At 56.1% G+C, this 16,286-nt stretch overlaps 1 protein-coding gene and 1 pseudogene across 9 annotated transcripts in view; both read left to right on the forward strand.

The window, feature by feature from the left end:
- The window catches only part of LOC138922127 (heparan sulfate glucosamine 3-O-sulfotransferase 4-like), a 58,870-nt pseudogene extending 48,862 nt beyond the window's left edge, over positions 1-10,008 (forward strand).
- The window catches only part of LOC138922126 (olfactory receptor 2AE1-like), a 62,414-nt gene that overhangs the window by 21,037 nt on the left and 25,091 nt on the right, over positions 1-16,286 (forward strand). For 7 of the 9 annotated variants that reach the window (XM_070258955.1, XM_070258954.1, XM_070258953.1 and 4 more), the window contains one exon: positions 5,691-5,864. In XM_070258955.1, coding sequence (XP_070115056.1) covers positions 5,691-5,864 — 174 coding nt within the window. Of the gene's footprint in view, positions 1-5,690; positions 5,865-8,004; positions 8,119-16,286 lie in introns of those variants that run through there. The other 2 variants (XM_070258948.1, XM_070258957.1) reach the window with 2 other exon arrangements.

Here is a 16,286-nt window from a genome sequence, read left to right on the forward strand (position 1 = left end):
TTTATGGTAATGAACATATTCTGGAATTAGCATCGATGATTGCACAACCTTGTGAATATATTAAAAACCACTGAATTATACGCTTTTTAAAACTTAAGATTATTTTTTAGAGCAGTCTTAAGTTCACAGCAAAATTGAGGGGAAAGCACAGAAATTATTCATGTGCCCCCTGCCTCCACACATGCATGGCTTCCCCCATTTTCAACATGTCCCACAAGAGTGGTAAATGTGTTATGATTGATAAGCCTACATTAGCACATCATACTCACCCCAAGTCCATAGTTTACCTTAACGTTCACTCTTGGCCTTGTTCATTCTATAACTCTGGACAAGAGAATAAGATGTATCCATCTTTAGGCTATCATACAGAGTATTTTCAATGCCTTAAAAATCCTCTGTGCTCTGCAGATTCACCCCTCTTCCTGCCCTCATCAATCTTCAGCAACCACTTAGGCATTTGTTCAGATCTTTCACTCATTGATTAATGAGGTTGTTTGTTTCCTTATTATTCAGTTTTAAGTGTTCTCTATGCATTTCCTATATCAGTCCTTTATGAGATGTGTTTTTGCAAATATTTTACCGTAGTCTGTTACTTATCTTCTCAATCCCTTGTTATCATCTTTCACAGAGCAGAAACTTTTTACTTTTAATGAAGTCCAATTTATCCATTTCTCATGGATTGTGCCTTGAGTTGTGTCTAAAAAATCATCAACATACCCAAGGTTATCTTGGTTTTCTCCTATGTTATCTTCTAAGAGTTTTGGAGTTTTCCATTTTACATTTAGATGCATGATCTATATTGAGTTAATTTTTGTGAAGGGTGTAAGATCTGTGTCCAGATTCATATTTTTGCAGGTGGATGTCCATTGTTCCAGCAGCATTGATTGAAGATCTGATCTTGGCTCCAGTGTATTGCCTTTGCTGCTTTGTCAATTCTCAGTTGACTATATTCCTGTGGGTTTATTTCTAGACTCTCTATTCTGTTCTATTGATTGATTTGTCGTTTCTTTCACCAATATCACACTGTTTTGATTACTGTAGCTTTCTAGTAAGTCTTGAAGTCAAGTAGTTTCCAACTTTGTTCTTCTCATTCAACATTGTGTTCTCTATTCAGAGTGAATTATACACTTTAAAATGGTGAATTTTTTGGTATGGAAATTAATATATAAATAAAACATATTTAAATCAACTCCTCAGAGAAACCTCCCCAGGCCACACTATGGAAGATGCTACCCCACGGCACTCCCTGCACTTCTGTCTCTGTCACTCCCCTGGCAGTGTCTATTGAGGACACATCTCTCCCTAGGGTTACCCTGCTCCTTGACTGCAACCCTGGTGATGATCAATTTTCCCATGGAGTAGGCTTGGTAATGGCTGTCACCAAAGATGTCCACATCCTAGTCCCCAGAGCCTGTATATGTGTTACCTTCATGGTAAAAGTCGCTATCCCAGTGGGATTAAGTGAAGGATCTTCAAATGGAAAGTTACCAACCTCTGTGGGCATCTGGAACTTCCAGGACCCCACACACCTGAGTGTAGACAGGGGCTAGAGGAGAGAGGCCACAGTGTCTCCTGTATAAATTAGGATGCTTGAAGTCAGTGATCCACATGACTGCAAAGTGTCTGTAGGCTTTGGCTCTCCATCAATGACCCACTACGCTCCAAGACCCTGGGATAATGCTTCCCAGACCTTGCAGGCCTGTGGATTAGGGAGAGGTTCAGGGGCTTTGGTGGATGAGGATTGGGCTAGAGAAGGACATGCCAGAGCACCGTGCAGCAAGGCCAAAGTAGAAGGAAAGATGGTTTTTGTTGGGGTGCTCTTTTGGAAGTCGAGGTGAGTCATTGTCCTAGCTGAGGCAAGGATGCCTCGTGAGTGAAGATGACGCCGCTGAATGAATACATGGGCGGGGGGAAGGAAGCTTCCAAAGCCCCTCATACTGTCCTTGGTGTCGTAGGTCCCACCGAGAACCTACAGAGCCACCGTCTTGAGAAGCCCCAGTAGAGGTGAATGTGTGGTTTTGTGCTGTCCCTGCCGTGGCTTCTGTCCAGTACTGGCCACTGGGGGGAACCTCCAGTGTCAGGGGGGCCCACTGAGCTGTGCTGGAGCAACTGAACAAAGGAGGAGTCATGTGGAAGTCACGCTGCCCATCCCCCCGCCTCAGAACCCGCTTGCACCTCCTATTACTAGCGTTCGTCTCCACCATTGCAGCAGGTCAAAAGCAGGAAGGAGAAACCGAAGATCCCCCTGTTTACTCATCGAGCAGCTGTGTGCCAAGCCCTCACCCTGGGCCAGGAGCCCTGGTCGGCCCTGGGGTGGTGCTAAAAAGTGCCTAGTGGTCCCTGAGCCCCAGGAGCTCAGTCTGGAGGGAGACGGGCAAAAGCACCACATCCGAGACATGTGAAAGAGAAGAGCATGAACTGGAACGACAAGAAAGAGTGTCCTGCAGGGAGGGCTGGGGTCTCACAGGGTAGGAGAGTATGAAAGGCCTCCCCGGGGTGACATTGGCTGTGAGCAGAGTGACAGGAGGAGCCAGCCCTGCACATGCCGGGAGCAGTGTGCCAGGGAGAGGGCACTGCTGGTGCAGAGACATGCAGGCCTAAGTGAGTTTGCCAGAGGAGGTTGGAAAGGCTGGCAGTGTGGCTGCAGAGAGCCTGGAGGAGAGCGGAGGGAGGAGGGCAGGCCAGACCCAGGGCCTGGGAGGCAGCGCGAGGGATCTGCTCCTCCTGGACTCCATTGCTCCCAACCCTGCACCTCTCAACTACAAATACTGACGATCTCGCCATCTCTGTGGGCCACGGACGCCAGCACCGCTGAGCTGGAGTCTCTGCCTCCTGGCGTCTTGCAGGTTGGGGCTGTGGCCTCAACTGAGGCTGTGCTAGGGTGAGATTTGCTATGGAGATCACTCCCGTGGGCGTGGTCATGATCAGCTTCACTGAGAGCTGAGCTCCTTTCTCCCTGTTGGCCAGGGCATGCCCCTGGTTCATCCCTATGTGGCCTCTACATAGGGGAGCTCAGGACATCCATGCATGGTCCCCAGGTCCATGGGTAAGAGAGACTGAGAGAGAGACAGAAACAAAGGGAGAGAGAGAAGGAGGGAACACAAGAGCGGGAGGAAGTGGGAAGGACAGCCTGGGGAATGAGATCTGGAGGGCTGATCTATCGCTTGTGCTGTGCTCTGTCGGTCAGAGGCCAGTCCCTGCCCACTGAGCGGCTCCACAGGGGTGTGTCGGACAGGCAGTGACATGCATGCCTGCCAGGGCCACACTGACCGTGAGTGGAGTGTCCCGCGGTGAAAGGCTCGCTTCCTCCCTGGGCTCGTCCTGGGCTGAGCTCCGATCCTCCTCCCTGGGAGTGTTACTCATCGGGACCAGCTCTGCTCTCCAGGTTTTCCTGGACTCCATCTCCTCAGAGGGAGGTGTACACAGAGGGGGACTGAGGGCCGAGAAAGCAGGGTCCCCCTCCCCACTCCCAGGTCCTTCTCTTCCTGTCCCAGGAGGGCTGAGGCCTCGGGAGCCTCTCCTCCCTGCTCCCCACCTTCTCTACCTTCAGAGCTCCTCGGCTCACCCTCTGAAGAAGACCAGGGAGAAGTTTCCAGGTGGGAAGGCCTCTCTGCATGCGAGCCCCAGAGAGGACAGGGACCCCACAGGGCTGGGCTTTGCCCCTCAGTCAGCTGGGACCCTCTGGGAGGCAGCAAGGCCTGGGGCCAAGGCCTGGGCTGGTGGCAGGTCTCTAACCCTCCCCACAATGCGCACCTGCCTGGTCTCTCCTGAGTGTGTACAGGCCTGCACGTGCGCAAAACCGTCCAGACCCCCAGGGATGCGTGGAGCCCATCAAGTCCTTGTGTCTGTCTCACTGCCTGGTTCTCCCTCTCCACTTTCTGGCTAGTTTGTGGCTCTGTTCTGGATCCAACCTCAGGCAGCTACAAAGTTGATCTTCCATGGCAGCTTGCCGCTGAGATGGCTACAGTTTCCAGAAATGCTCAGGGGCTGGGGATTCCCCACCCGTGCAGAAACCAAGTAGGCAACTTCTGACAGGGAAGCAGCCGCCTTCAGGCCTGCCATTGTCACAGGGCCCTGACACTGAGGGTGTGGGGTCGGGAGCTGCCCTGGGTGAAAACACCACAGACTCTCATTGGTCTCCCTCAGCCTCAGGTGCTCCTCAGTGGGCTGTGTGCCTTCGGTCTCTTGGCAGAGTGCTGACCTGGTGGTTTTCTGCCAGCTTCTCCAGGATGGTCATTGCTGTGCGGGAGGCGGATTTGCTGAATTCCTCGCTCCACCATTCCGTTTGTCTTGCCAGCCCACCCTGAGGACGTTTGGAAGGCACATCCTTCCAGCAATCTGAGCACCCAAGATGGAGACTCCGGGGCCTGGAGGATTTTGAGAAGAGCTGGTGGGAAGGCAGTACTGCAAAGCTTTTTGCTTCCGGAAAGCTCTCTGGGGTCCTCAGCATTTTCCTGTTTTGCATCAAAATCCTGAGATCTTGAAAATGCCAGCAAGGTTACAACGTGGGCCCCAAAAACCACTGTATCTGGGCATCCAACACCAATCAAATATTCGGAATTGCTTGTCACTTGAGATGAGTGGAAAGGAATCGGGCAGGTGGGGTGGAGGGGTGGTCTTGGACCCCACTTTGTGTTGGAAGGACAAATGCCATGCAGATGAGTCTTTCTCTGGGCAGAAGGGCGGGACCTTTGTGGAGAGCCCAGCCGCAGACACTGCTGTGGTCGCACTCCTGTTCCCTCAGCCCACCTGAGTGCCCCTGCAGCTGGGAGCCAGTGCCCAGGAGACTGATAGCGGCCCCCTGCAGTGCCTGCATCCCTCCTCCCTGCCTGAGGGCTCTCCTGCCCCATGGGCCCTTCCTCTCCTGCAAGGCTGTGCGGCCTTTTGCAGGAATGCCCTGGGGTGTTCCCTCCACCTGAGGGGACCGAGCCAGTCCAGGCAGGACCTGGTCTCCTGCTGGGACAGAGTGATGCTCACCACAGTGGTGCTGGTTCTTCAGGCCCCGCTAAGGCTTTAATCCTCCAGGCTCATTCCCCGCGTCCTCCTTCAGGCTTCCTGGGAAGACCTGCAAACAATTTCCCCTCCATCCTCCTCTGCATGGGTACCAAACTCTGCTGAGACGCCACACTGGCCGTGTCTCTGGACAGGCTGTACAGCCTGCTGGACTTGAGCTTCCTCGCCTGGAAGATGCTGACAAATGGCCTCCCTCAGGGAGTCATCGGGGGGACCCAGTGTGTGACGATGCAAACCACTGCAAAGAAAGACGCCAAGTGATCCTAAGTGAAAGTGCCAGCCTTGCAAAAGAAGCAGGAGCTCATGAGACCCAGGGGGGAATGCGGGCAGCCTGTCCCAATGGCAGGGACAGTCCCGGATGGATGAGGGTGGCCTCGCAGGGCAGGCCCCCGAGCAGCAGAGGAGCCATTGGATGAGGAGGGACCAGGACAGAGGCTTCCAAGGAGGAAGATTGAAGTGCTAGGAGGTGAAAGAGGCCTTAGGAAAAGTGTGAGCCCTAGAAGATGTTTCCTCAAATGCCATTGTTGGTCAGAAAAATGGTGTCACCAAGCCCCAATCCATTGAATTTCTTCTTTGTTGGTTTTAGGAATCAGTGCACACTTGTAATCAGAGCCCATGTTTTGTTCAACATAGGGCATATTTCTTTGTCCTAACTTTTCCTTCTTTTCTTGTTCTAGCAGAGGAGCCGTGCACGTGTTCTCTCCATTCTTTCCTGTGCATGACTGGCCTCTCTGTTCAGAAGCGGATTGCTGGTGCTCATCACTCCCCCTTACCCGAGAGATGGCCGTCTTCCATGTCACACAGCAGATGTGAACCGCGGGGACAAGGGTCACGCCGGATCACACTCACTGGTGAGGTCACATTGCTGGGTGCACAGCAGGGACCAGAGGATTTGGGCTGAATGAGTGAAAGGTATGAGTGAGAGTAGAAATGAATGAATGACTGAGTGAGTGAGTGAAGGAAGGAAGGAGGGAATGAAAGCCTCAGTGAATGAGTGAGGGAGTGCCTAAAGCCACAGCAGCTGGGATCCACCGAGGAGGAGACTTGATTTCTGGTGGGCTCCGGTGTCACAGGGCAGGCCCTGGACAGCGGCATGGAACGTGTCCAGCTGTCCTTCCGGCTCTGAGCCCCTGTCACCTGCAACACAGAGTTGCCTGGATCTTCTTCAGCTCCACCTCAAGGAATGCTGGCTATTCCTGGGGACAGGGCAGCAGGAGGGAAGCCGAGGAGGGACTCCCTGGACCCTGCACCCAGGAGGACCACTGTGAAAGCCTGGCAGGTGGTTCCCAATGCGCTCCGGACACCAGGCAAGAGATCCACAAGTCCTTCCTCAGCGGAGTCTCCCAAGAGCCCGTCACGAGGCCCAGTCATTTCCTCATTGCGCAGAAGGGGAAGCTGAGGCTCAGGGCCTCCCCTGCAGTCGCCAGCTAGAGAAAGGCTGAGCATCGCCCAGGACCCCTGTCTCTCCGGCCCGGGGTCATTCTGCCCAGTGTCCCACATTGCAACCTCCTGGAGCTCAGGGCTCCTGTCTCTCCTGGGGCCTGCCCCATTCCGGCCTCCAGCCCTCACTGAACTCGAGGCCCAGGGCCATCCCGTTTGCCTGGGGCTGGGGTGGTGACCAGGTTGGCCAGCCACAGACACTGTGGGCTCTCCGAGGACCAGGACCAGCCTATCCCCCCACAGGATGAGGTCTCTCTGGGCACCAGCACCAAAGATTGTCAGGACTTTAGGGAAAAGAGGTCGTTCCTGGTCAGGGGGGCCCATGGGCTCTAACAGGCACTGGCTTCCAGTCCTGGCTCTGCTCCTCTGTTGGGCACAGAGGGACCCAGTCTCTTTAAGCCTCGCTTTCCTCATCAGTGAATTGAAGACCAGAATCCCTCGTGCCCCACTGGGCTGCCAGGAGGATTCGGAGAGACAGCTCATGTGGCGAACAGAGGTGTGGTCTGAGCTCATGCCCAGGAGCCGATCCTGCTGACGTCACCCCCAGGAGAGCCCCTGGGGCCCTTGGCCTCTGCCCACTCTGTTCTCCCACCAGGCATGCCCGACTCGCTCTGACTCCTTTGTTTCTCTGGAATAACTTTCTCCACCCCATCCGGTGCCATGACGGTCTGCCAGTCCGGGTGGGATCCAGGCCCCCGGCCCAGTTCTCCTCCTGGGATTCCTCATCATGGGAGCTAGTAGCTGTGGAGCTCTTCGAAGGAGCAGCCACTCCAAGTGCAGCCTCCGTGAACTTGTCTCACACCACCACGGCAGGTCGGCTGCCAGCCCAGTGCACAGGGGAGGAAAGCGAGGTTCGAATGGCAGTCCCTTGCCAAGGTGCCCAGGGCTCTCTCCCTCATCCCTACTAAGCAGAGCCCCTCCCTCCCAGAAGCAGAGTCTGCTGGCTGTGTGGACCAGGGGCTGGCACAGAGCCTGAGGCAAGGGTCACTGCTAGAGGACCCTAGCTCTGCTTTGTGCTCAATGACCTTCTCTAAAGCCCCCAGCCCCAGGCTTAGAGCTCTGGCACCTTCCACGAGGCCTCCGCCATACCTTGTCAAAGTCCCTTCTGCTCACACGAGGTCCAGCGGGTCCTGCGCATGCAGCTGAGAACGAGCCCTGGACGGAGCACGTTCGAGGTGGTCCCCGTGACTCTGTGCACTGCCCTAGATGTGCTTTCCTGCCTGGAGGATGGGGTTTGGAGGGAGAGAGAGCAGGCAGGATTGTGCGGGCCCTCCTCATCCTCTGTCCTGGTCAGCAGGTCAGGCTGCTCAGCTCAGGAGAGTTAGAGGCCGGGAGGGGCATTGGGAGGCCAAAGTGGGCTAGGGAGGTGGAGGGTGGGACCAGGGATGAGGCCAGCAGCAGGACCAGGAGGGCAGGAGGGGAGCCCTCTAGCTGGGCAGATCACCCCTGGTGCCTTCCTCACCTGCATCCTAGCAGCCAGTCCTTGTCCATCCCTCCCTGAGTTCTCTGCCCCAGGCTCTCTGCATCCCCACTTTCCCAAAACAGGCTCACAGCAGAGAAGGAGACCTCGAAGGTCAGAGAGTGACCGACAGCGGAACACCGTGTTGACATCATGCACCAGAATCTCCCCCTCTGGGGATATGTCCTCCAGGATCAGAGATTGAGGTAGGCTGATGTTCCCATCAGCGTGAGGAGGGGAGAGGAAAGTCAGAAACGGGGCACGTTCCACATCGGGGCCATTTGGAAATTCGGATGCCGGGATATCCAAGAGGAAGAGTGTTGTCTGACCAGGGTCCGCCCGTGAAGAAATCAGATCCAGAGGAGCACACGCCCTGCAGGCCTCCGCACTCAGCACCCACAGGATGCACGCACTCTGACGCACACACCGGCATATCCATGTGCACACACGCAGCACAGGTGTGAATATGCATCACCCCACACACATGCACCCCCGCGCACGGGCACACGGGCACACGCACACACACACACACGCCCGCGTGCACACACACGTGGACACCAAGGGAAAGGACTGGAAAGGTGAAGACCACCTGTGAAGGGCACTCCTGAGTTGCCACTTCCTTAATTCTTCAGTCTCTTAAAATTCATTCTTTTACTACAATAAACGTTCATTGTCTTGGAATAGAAATCTTCAAAAATAGAAACTAAAGAATGTACTTTATTCCAAAGATGGATCATCAATGGATTTCATTGAAGCTGTGATATTCACCTTTTTAGAATTAGGAAAGGAAGACACGCACATTCTACAGAACTTTCGACATCCCGCCAGGAGCAGATAAGACTGGAAAGTCGCGAGCCCCGTGAACAGTTTGGTGCATATCTCCCTGGCGCGGTTGCTCTCATTCTGTCTCCTTCTGTCTGTCTCTCTCTCACACGCACATTCATTTTCATAGATGTCTGTCTCCCTGTTGATGTCACATATCCGTGTTCTGACGGATGGGCCGCATGGGTCCCATTGCCTCTCCATGAACCTGAGTTGTGTTCCCAGCTCCCAGCCATTGCAACCAGTGCTGTCATGACTACTCTTGAAAAGATATCTTGGGAACCTTGGGCAAGACCTCCTGTGGGCCACACTCCTGGCATTGGCACTGCCAGCAAAGGTGGGGTCCTGGGGAACTTGGAAGGGTCCTGCAGGCTATTCTCCCAGAGAGCAGTGCCCTTTCCCCCTGCTCTCTAGGGATCTGCGGGGGCCTCTGCTTCCCCAAATTCTCACCAGGCCTGGTCGCAACCAGACCAGAAACCTGGCAGTCTGCTGGTGACCAATGCCGTCTCCATGGTGTTTACGTTTGCACGTGTCCTCTAGGGGAGGTCGAGCATCTCTGACATATGCCGTCCCTACGTCCCTATGTATCGCCTCTCGGGGGAATTGCATGTGTTTACTCTCTGTCCCTTGAAAACAACGACTTTCGGGAGTTCTTTGGTCCAGAGGGAGGTTGCACCTTTCTCTCACCTTGGTTTAGGAGGAATGCTTTCGAGGTTCTGGTTTGTCTTTCCAGCTGTCTCCCTTTTTCTTGTTTGTGTTTTGGCCGCAGGAAGAACCAGGCACTTCCTGTGTGGCTTGTGGCTCTGGTGTCCCCCTTAGAAGAGCGGTCTGTAGCCTGACATAATGCACATGTTTACTAAAAGGGCTTCATTTGAAGCATCTAATCCATAAGCCATTGGGACTTTCCTATCAGCTGGGAAAAATGCTATTCAAGTAGAAAGAGAAATGAAAAATCGATCAGTGCTTCTGAAAATATGGAAGCAGACTAGGATGGCCACCTATTGCATGACACCGCTTATCGGATACATCCAGAAAAGATTGACCAAAACCTGCCAGAACACAGAATAGGTGTTGTCAGGGAGCGAAGGAGGAATGAGGCATGAGCGCTTTGGGAAAAGGCTTCCCTTGTGGTGAAGGGAATGTCCAGCAAGGGGACAGTGGTGATGGAGGCCGAGCATTGGGACTGTACTTAACGCTCGGGAATTGTACACTTGAAAAGGAGAAAATGCAGAGTTCTTAAAATATAAATAAATTTATTTTACAATTTACATAAAGACCAAAGAAAGACAAGAAAACGAGCAACATAAACGGCTACACAGACATACAGGGGAAGCAGGGAGAGGAAGGGAGGTCGTGGTGAGGGAGCAGGTGGAAGGGATGGGTCAGGAGCTGGGGATGAAGGGGGTTGGAGAGTGAGCTCTCCCGGGGACAATGCTGGGGCCTGAGCGGGCTCCAGGGCTCCAGGAGGCTCTGGAGCAGGGGATGGCTCTCCCTGCTCCCTGGCGACCACTTCAGCCTGCCCCGGGGCACTGGCAGGAGCCAGAGCAGGGGATGGCTCTCCCTGCTCCCTGGCGACCACTTCAGCCTGCCCCGGGGCACTGGCAGGAGCCAGAGCAGGGGATGGCTCTCCCTGCTCCCTGGCGACCACTTCAGCCTGCCCCCGGGCACTGGCAGGAGCTGGAGCAGGGGATGGCTCTCCCTGCTCAGCTGGTTCCATGAGAGCCGGCTGCATGGCTCCTGCCCGAGCCTGAGGAGGGGCTGGCTCTCCCCGCTCCCGTCCTGGGGCGCTGCTTGTCTCCTGCCCTTGTGCAGGAGCTGCTGGATGTGACTGTGCTCCCCGCACACGGGCTGGGGCCTGTGCTGGCTCTGATCCTTGTGCAACAGTCCCTGAGGACGGCAGCCTTTTCCCCACGCCTGCCGCTACGCTGTTCCTGCCCAGCTTCTCCTCCCTCGGGGAGCTGGACTCCGTGTCCTGAGTGGACCTCTGCAAAGACAGTGACCAACAGTCAGCCCAGAAGCATCAGAGCCCTGCTCAGCTGCCCCTGCTCTTTCTTCTGCCCTCTGCGCCTAATGCTCCCACATCAGGCACCACCCTGTGTCTGCGCAGAATTCTCCCCGGGATGAAACAGATAGACCTCAGGGGCTCGGGAGAAACCTCGGGCAGACGGTGCTGCCCGGCACTCCACGCCCCACCCGATCAGCCATGAGCTGGGGTGGGAATGGGCCCGGCCCACCAGGCTTCTAACCCCTCATCAGCCTGCTCCTCCTCGCGGTGGTCCACTCACACAAACCACCCTTCCACACACACACACACATGCACACACACACTAACACACACACACACACACACACACACACACACACACCCAGGGAGGGGACGTAGGGCTGTGCAAGTGGGACCACAGTGGTGGCCTGGCCTGGATTGGCCCACCCCGGGCGTCCCTGTGTTACCTCTGTGTCCCTCCGCACGAACGTCCAGAGACGTCTCGAGCGCGACAGGAGCCCGCCTTTGCGTCCAGGGCGCTCCTTGCGGGCTCTGCTGAGGCTGCGGCCCCGGCAGATAGGCAGACAGCAGAGAAACATGCTGCTCCTTCTAGACGAGTGCTAGACGAGTGAGCTGTTGGGGGCTGTCTCTAGGAGCTGGGTGCCTAGAGACCAGGGTTCCAAGTTCTCTTGGGCCCAGTGAGGTCGCTGCCTGGGGTCCCTTCCCTAGGCTTCCTGCTCACACGAGACCTCCCTAAGGGCCCCCTGGGCCGCTGACTGCTCACCCTCCATCCCAACACCACGGCCATCCACAGTTGCACCAACACAGCCCATCCCACCGCCCCCGAGGAGGCCTGGCTCGAGTCAGAAGCCAGCGTTGGGGACGCAGAGCTGGTCAGACCTGGCTCCTCCTTCTTGCCAGTGATGTCCCCCTGGACAGCCATGTGCCTCTCAGGGCCTCCCCATGCCCCCATGTGTGCAGTGCGGGTCGTTTAGTACCTACTTGCTAAGGGTGTCTTCAGGTGTCTAAACCTATCAATCCCTCTAGCGCCTGTCAACCCATGGGCCGCTACCCCGTGGAGCTCCTGCCCAGACTTAGCATGGGAAGGGTTCCACAAAGGGCTGGGTGGGAGTAGGCTCCAGGGCCCTGGCAGGAGTCGGAGCAGGGGATATCTCTCCCTGCTCCACGGAAGAGACTTCAGCAGGCTCCAGGGCCACTGCAGGAGCCAGAGCAGGGGTTGACTTTCCCTGCTCTGCAGCAACAGCTTCAGCTGACTCCACAGTCCCAGCAGGAGGCATAGCAGGGCATGTCCCTCCCTGGTCTGAGTCCATGGCTTCAGGCTGCTTCAGGGCCCAAGCAGGAGCCAGAGCAGGGGATGGCTGTCCCTGATCCACAGCCAAGGCTACTGCTGACTCCACAGCCCCAGCAGGAACCAGGGGAGGGGATGGCTCTCCCTGGTCTGAGGCTGCAGCTTCAGCTGGCCGCACAAGCGCCAGCAGGACCCAGAGCAGGCATGACTCTCCCTGCTTCCTGATCATGACTTCCAATGGCACCAGGGCCCTTGCATGAGCCAGAGCAGTGGATGGCTCTCCATGCTTCATGGCCGCGTATTCACTCGGCTCCACATCCCCAGCAGGAGGCGTAGCATGGGATGGCTCTCCTTGATCCAAGACCACCACTTCTGGCCGCTCCAGGGCCCTGGCAGGAGCTGCAGCAGGGGATGGCTCTCCCTGGTCCACGGCCACATCTTCAGCCGGCTCCACAGCCCCAGCAGGAGCCAGAGGAGGGGATTGCTCTCCCTCGTCCGCTGCCGTGGCTTCCACCAGCTCCTTTGCCCTGGCAGTCACCTGAGCAGGTGGTGGATCTGCCTGCTCTGTGGCCACATCTTCAGCCGGCTCCAGGGCCCTAGCAGGAGACTCAACAGGGGGTTGCTCTTCCTGGTCCGAGGCCGCCACTTCAGCCAGCTCTAGGGACCAGGCAGGAGCCACAGCAGGAGAAGGCTCTCCCCACTTCCTGGCTGTGTCTTCAGCTGGCTCCACAGCCCCAGCAGGAGCCGTTGCAGGGGATGGCTCTCCGTGCTCCCTGGCTGCAACTTCAGCCGGCTCCTGGGTCCTGGCATGAGCCGGAACCGGGGATGGATCTCCATGCTTGACGACTGCATCTTCAGCTGTTTCCAAAGCTCCAGCAAGACCCAGACAGGGGATGGCTGTCCCTGCTCTGCAGCCAAGGTTTCAGCTGACTCCACAGCCCCAGCAGGTGGGGGAGTGGGGGATGTCTCTCCCTGGTCTGTGGCCATGGCTTCAGCTGGGTGCACAGCCCCAGCAGAAGCCGTAGCAGGGGGTGGCTCTCCCTGCTCCCTTGCCACACCTTCAGCCTTCTCCCGGGTACTGGCAGGAGCTGGGGCAGAGGGTGGCTTTCCCTGGTTTCATGGCCATGTCTTCAGCCGGCTCCAGAGCCCCAGCAGGTGCTGTAGCAGGGGATGGCTCTCCCAGCTCCACGCCTATGTCTTCATCCGGCTCCACAGCCCCAGCAGGAGCCAAAGCAGAGGATGGCTCTCTCTGCTCCTTGGCTATGGCTTCTGCTGGCTCCAGGGCCCGGGCAGGAGCCAGAGGAGGGGATGGCTCTCCCTGCTCCGTTAGTTGGGACTCAGCCAGCTGCAGGTCTCCTGCCAGAGTCTGTGCAGGGGATGACTCTCCTTGCTCGGATGGTGGTGCCTCAGTCGGTGGCAGGTCTCCTGCAGGAACCTGTGTAGGGGAGGGGTCCCCTGGCTGTGATGGTTGGGCCTCAGCTGGCAGAAGGTCTCCTGCAGGAGGCTGTGCAGGGTATGGCTCTCCCAGCATGGATGGTGAGGCCTCATTTCCCCGCAGATCTGCTGCAAGAGCCTGTGCAAGGATGGCTCTCCTTGCATGGAGGGTGGGGTCACGTTCGGCTGCAGATCTCCTGCAGGAGCTTGTGCAAGGATGGCTCTCCCTACATGGAGGATGGGTCCTCAGCTGCTTGCATGTCTCCTGCAGGAGCCAGTGCAGGGGATGGCTCTCCCTGCTCAGTTAGTTGCGACTCAGCCAGCTGCAGGTCTCCTGCCAGAGTCTGCAGAAGACTCTCCTTGCTTGGATGGTGGTGGCTAGCCTGTGGCAGGTTTCCTGCTGGAGCCTGTTCAAGGATAGCTCTCCCTGCACAGAAGGTGGGATTTCAGGCCCCTGCAAGTCTCCTACAGGAGGCTCTGCAAGGATGGCTCTCCTTGCATGGATAGTAGGGCCTCGTTCGGCTGCAGATTTCCTGCAGGAGCCTGTGCAGGGGATGGCTATCCCTGCTCAGATGGTGTGGCCTCAGCCAGCTGCCGGTGTCCTGCAGTAGCCTTTCCAAGGATGGCTCTCCCTGCATGGATGGTGGGGCCTCAGCTGGCGGCAGGTTTCCTGCAGCATCCTGTGCAAGGACGGCTCTTCCTGCATGGATGGTGGGGCCTCAGCTGGCGGCAGGTTTCCTGCAGCATCCTGTGCAAGGACGGCTTTTCCTGCATGGATGGTGGGGCCTCACTTGGCCACAGTTCTCCTGCAGGAGCCTGTGCAGGGGATAATGTTTGGGGGGGAATGACACTCTTGTGGCAGAAAAAGCTTAAAAAAACTAGCTGCGCCAGACTGTATCCCAGCACTGTGTGTGTTCCAGGCTGCCTTTGTCTTGCTCACCATTTTATTTTCATCCCTGGGGCAGTGCCTGGCACATGGTAGGTACCCATAGTCAATACTTAAATCCATAAGTGAATGCAAACAGAAAGTGCTGTGAGAGTAGCAAAAGAGGAATTGGTAAGTCTCCCAGGGTGGAACACACGAGAGAGAAGGCATCGTGGGGGAGGTGGCAGGGGAATTTACCAGGTAGACTGGGGATGGGTGGCAGGAAAGGTTCCATGGCGAAGGGGAGGGGCAGGGGCAGGCTTTAACTGCTGAGAGCATGTGGGGCTGCTGGAGTCTGATCTGCTTCCAGGGCAGTGGTGTGGGAGAGGCTGGAGGACAGGTGGAGAGTGAGTGATGCAGGATTTTGTGGAGTTGGGGGAGGAGGTGGTGAAGGCCGCTTGGGGAGCTGCGGGCGGCAGACACAGGTGGGGAGACGTGTAAGGAGAATTGACTGGATTTGGGGCTTGATTCGATGGATGGAGTGAGCTAGAGGGAGTCGAGCATGACTCCACAGGCCAAAGAGCTGCTGCTGATGTTCTCAGCCCAGATCGGGGAGTCCCAGAGGAGGAATGGGCTTGGGCTGGGTGGGAGCGGGAAGCGAGGAGGAGGTAGAGAGTGTATCTGCTTTTAGGGTTGCGGTAGAGTGTAGTGCTTCTGGCACAGGCTTCAAAGTCACATGGATGCGAGTTCACGTCCCTGCTTCCCCAAATAGTAACTGGATGACTTTGGACAACTTACCAACCTTCTCTGAGATTCAGTTTCTTGTTAGATGGTCTTGGATATTGTCTTAGCACAGTGGCAGGCATGGTAAGCAGTCATTAAAGGTGCTTTTCATTAGGCTGTAGAAAAATAGATCTGGAACTCAGTAGACTTTTGGGGACCGGACATAACAGTGTATAGTCGAGAGTGAAAGTCTTGGGAACAGATGCTGCCTCCCAGGGGAGTAAATAGTGAGGAGAGAAGAGGGCAGAAGACAGACCTTGGAGAAGGCTTCCAGCACTGAAGGGTAAGGAGTAGAGGCTGAGCTAGTGACACAGATTGGAAGTTATTAGAGAGGAGGAAGAGATGGATGGGGAAGAGAAAGTCTCCTGGAGGAGGGAGTGTTTCCTCAGGGATGCAGTGGGATGGAGGAGCTCTCGGGTTTGCTCCTTAGGATGTCGGGCACCATCCTTTAGCAAGAGCACTTTCTGTGCAGTGGCACAGAAGCCAGGCTGCAGTCGATTGAGAAAGAATCCGATGTGGAGGCCGTGTGGGGCAGCCTGCCTGGATCCGGCCCCATCAGGGAGCATGAGGGAATGCTACTGTGCTTTGGGTCCATCGACTAGGACACTGGGCTTCCAGAGACTTCTTCTCATGAACCTCCGCTCTGTCTGATAGGTTGCGTGTGGTCAGGACCATAGGCTGTTGCTGAGGGATAGAGGAGAAGTCTGTTCTAGTGGATGGGGCACAGATGGACAAACAGATAGTGCCCTCACACCCCCTTGGGAGGGGCCGTATGCAGCTGTGAGCTGTAGGGCTCTCAGGGGCTGGAACCACCTGCCTTCCTTTCACTCTTCCCTCTCCCATCACTTCCTGGGGAACAGTTCTCTTTGTGCGGTCCATTTCCCCTCAGCCCCAGCTCCCATGGACAGGAACTGCCAGAGGGTTGGACGGGGGATTAGAGCCTCCCCTCCACAAAGGAGTTCTGAGCCTTTCTCTTCAGAGACACAGGAGACTGCCTGACGCTTTCAAAGAAGACACAGGGGCCACCTAAAGGGAGCTCAACTGTAGCTGATTTGAGAAGAATGTGATCAATGAAGGGAAGAATGAGCGACAAGCTTTCTCAGCCTTGTATGCTGAATCTTTTTGTCTCTGATATTTGTCTGAGGGAGGGCCATTAAATTTAAGATGAAATCTCATG

Source organism: Equus caballus, unplaced genomic scaffold (genome assembly GCF_041296265.1).
Source record: "Equus caballus isolate H_3958 breed thoroughbred unplaced genomic scaffold, TB-T2T haplotype2-0000451, whole genome shotgun sequence".
Classification (NCBI taxonomy): domain Eukaryota; kingdom Metazoa; phylum Chordata; class Mammalia; order Perissodactyla; family Equidae; genus Equus; species Equus caballus.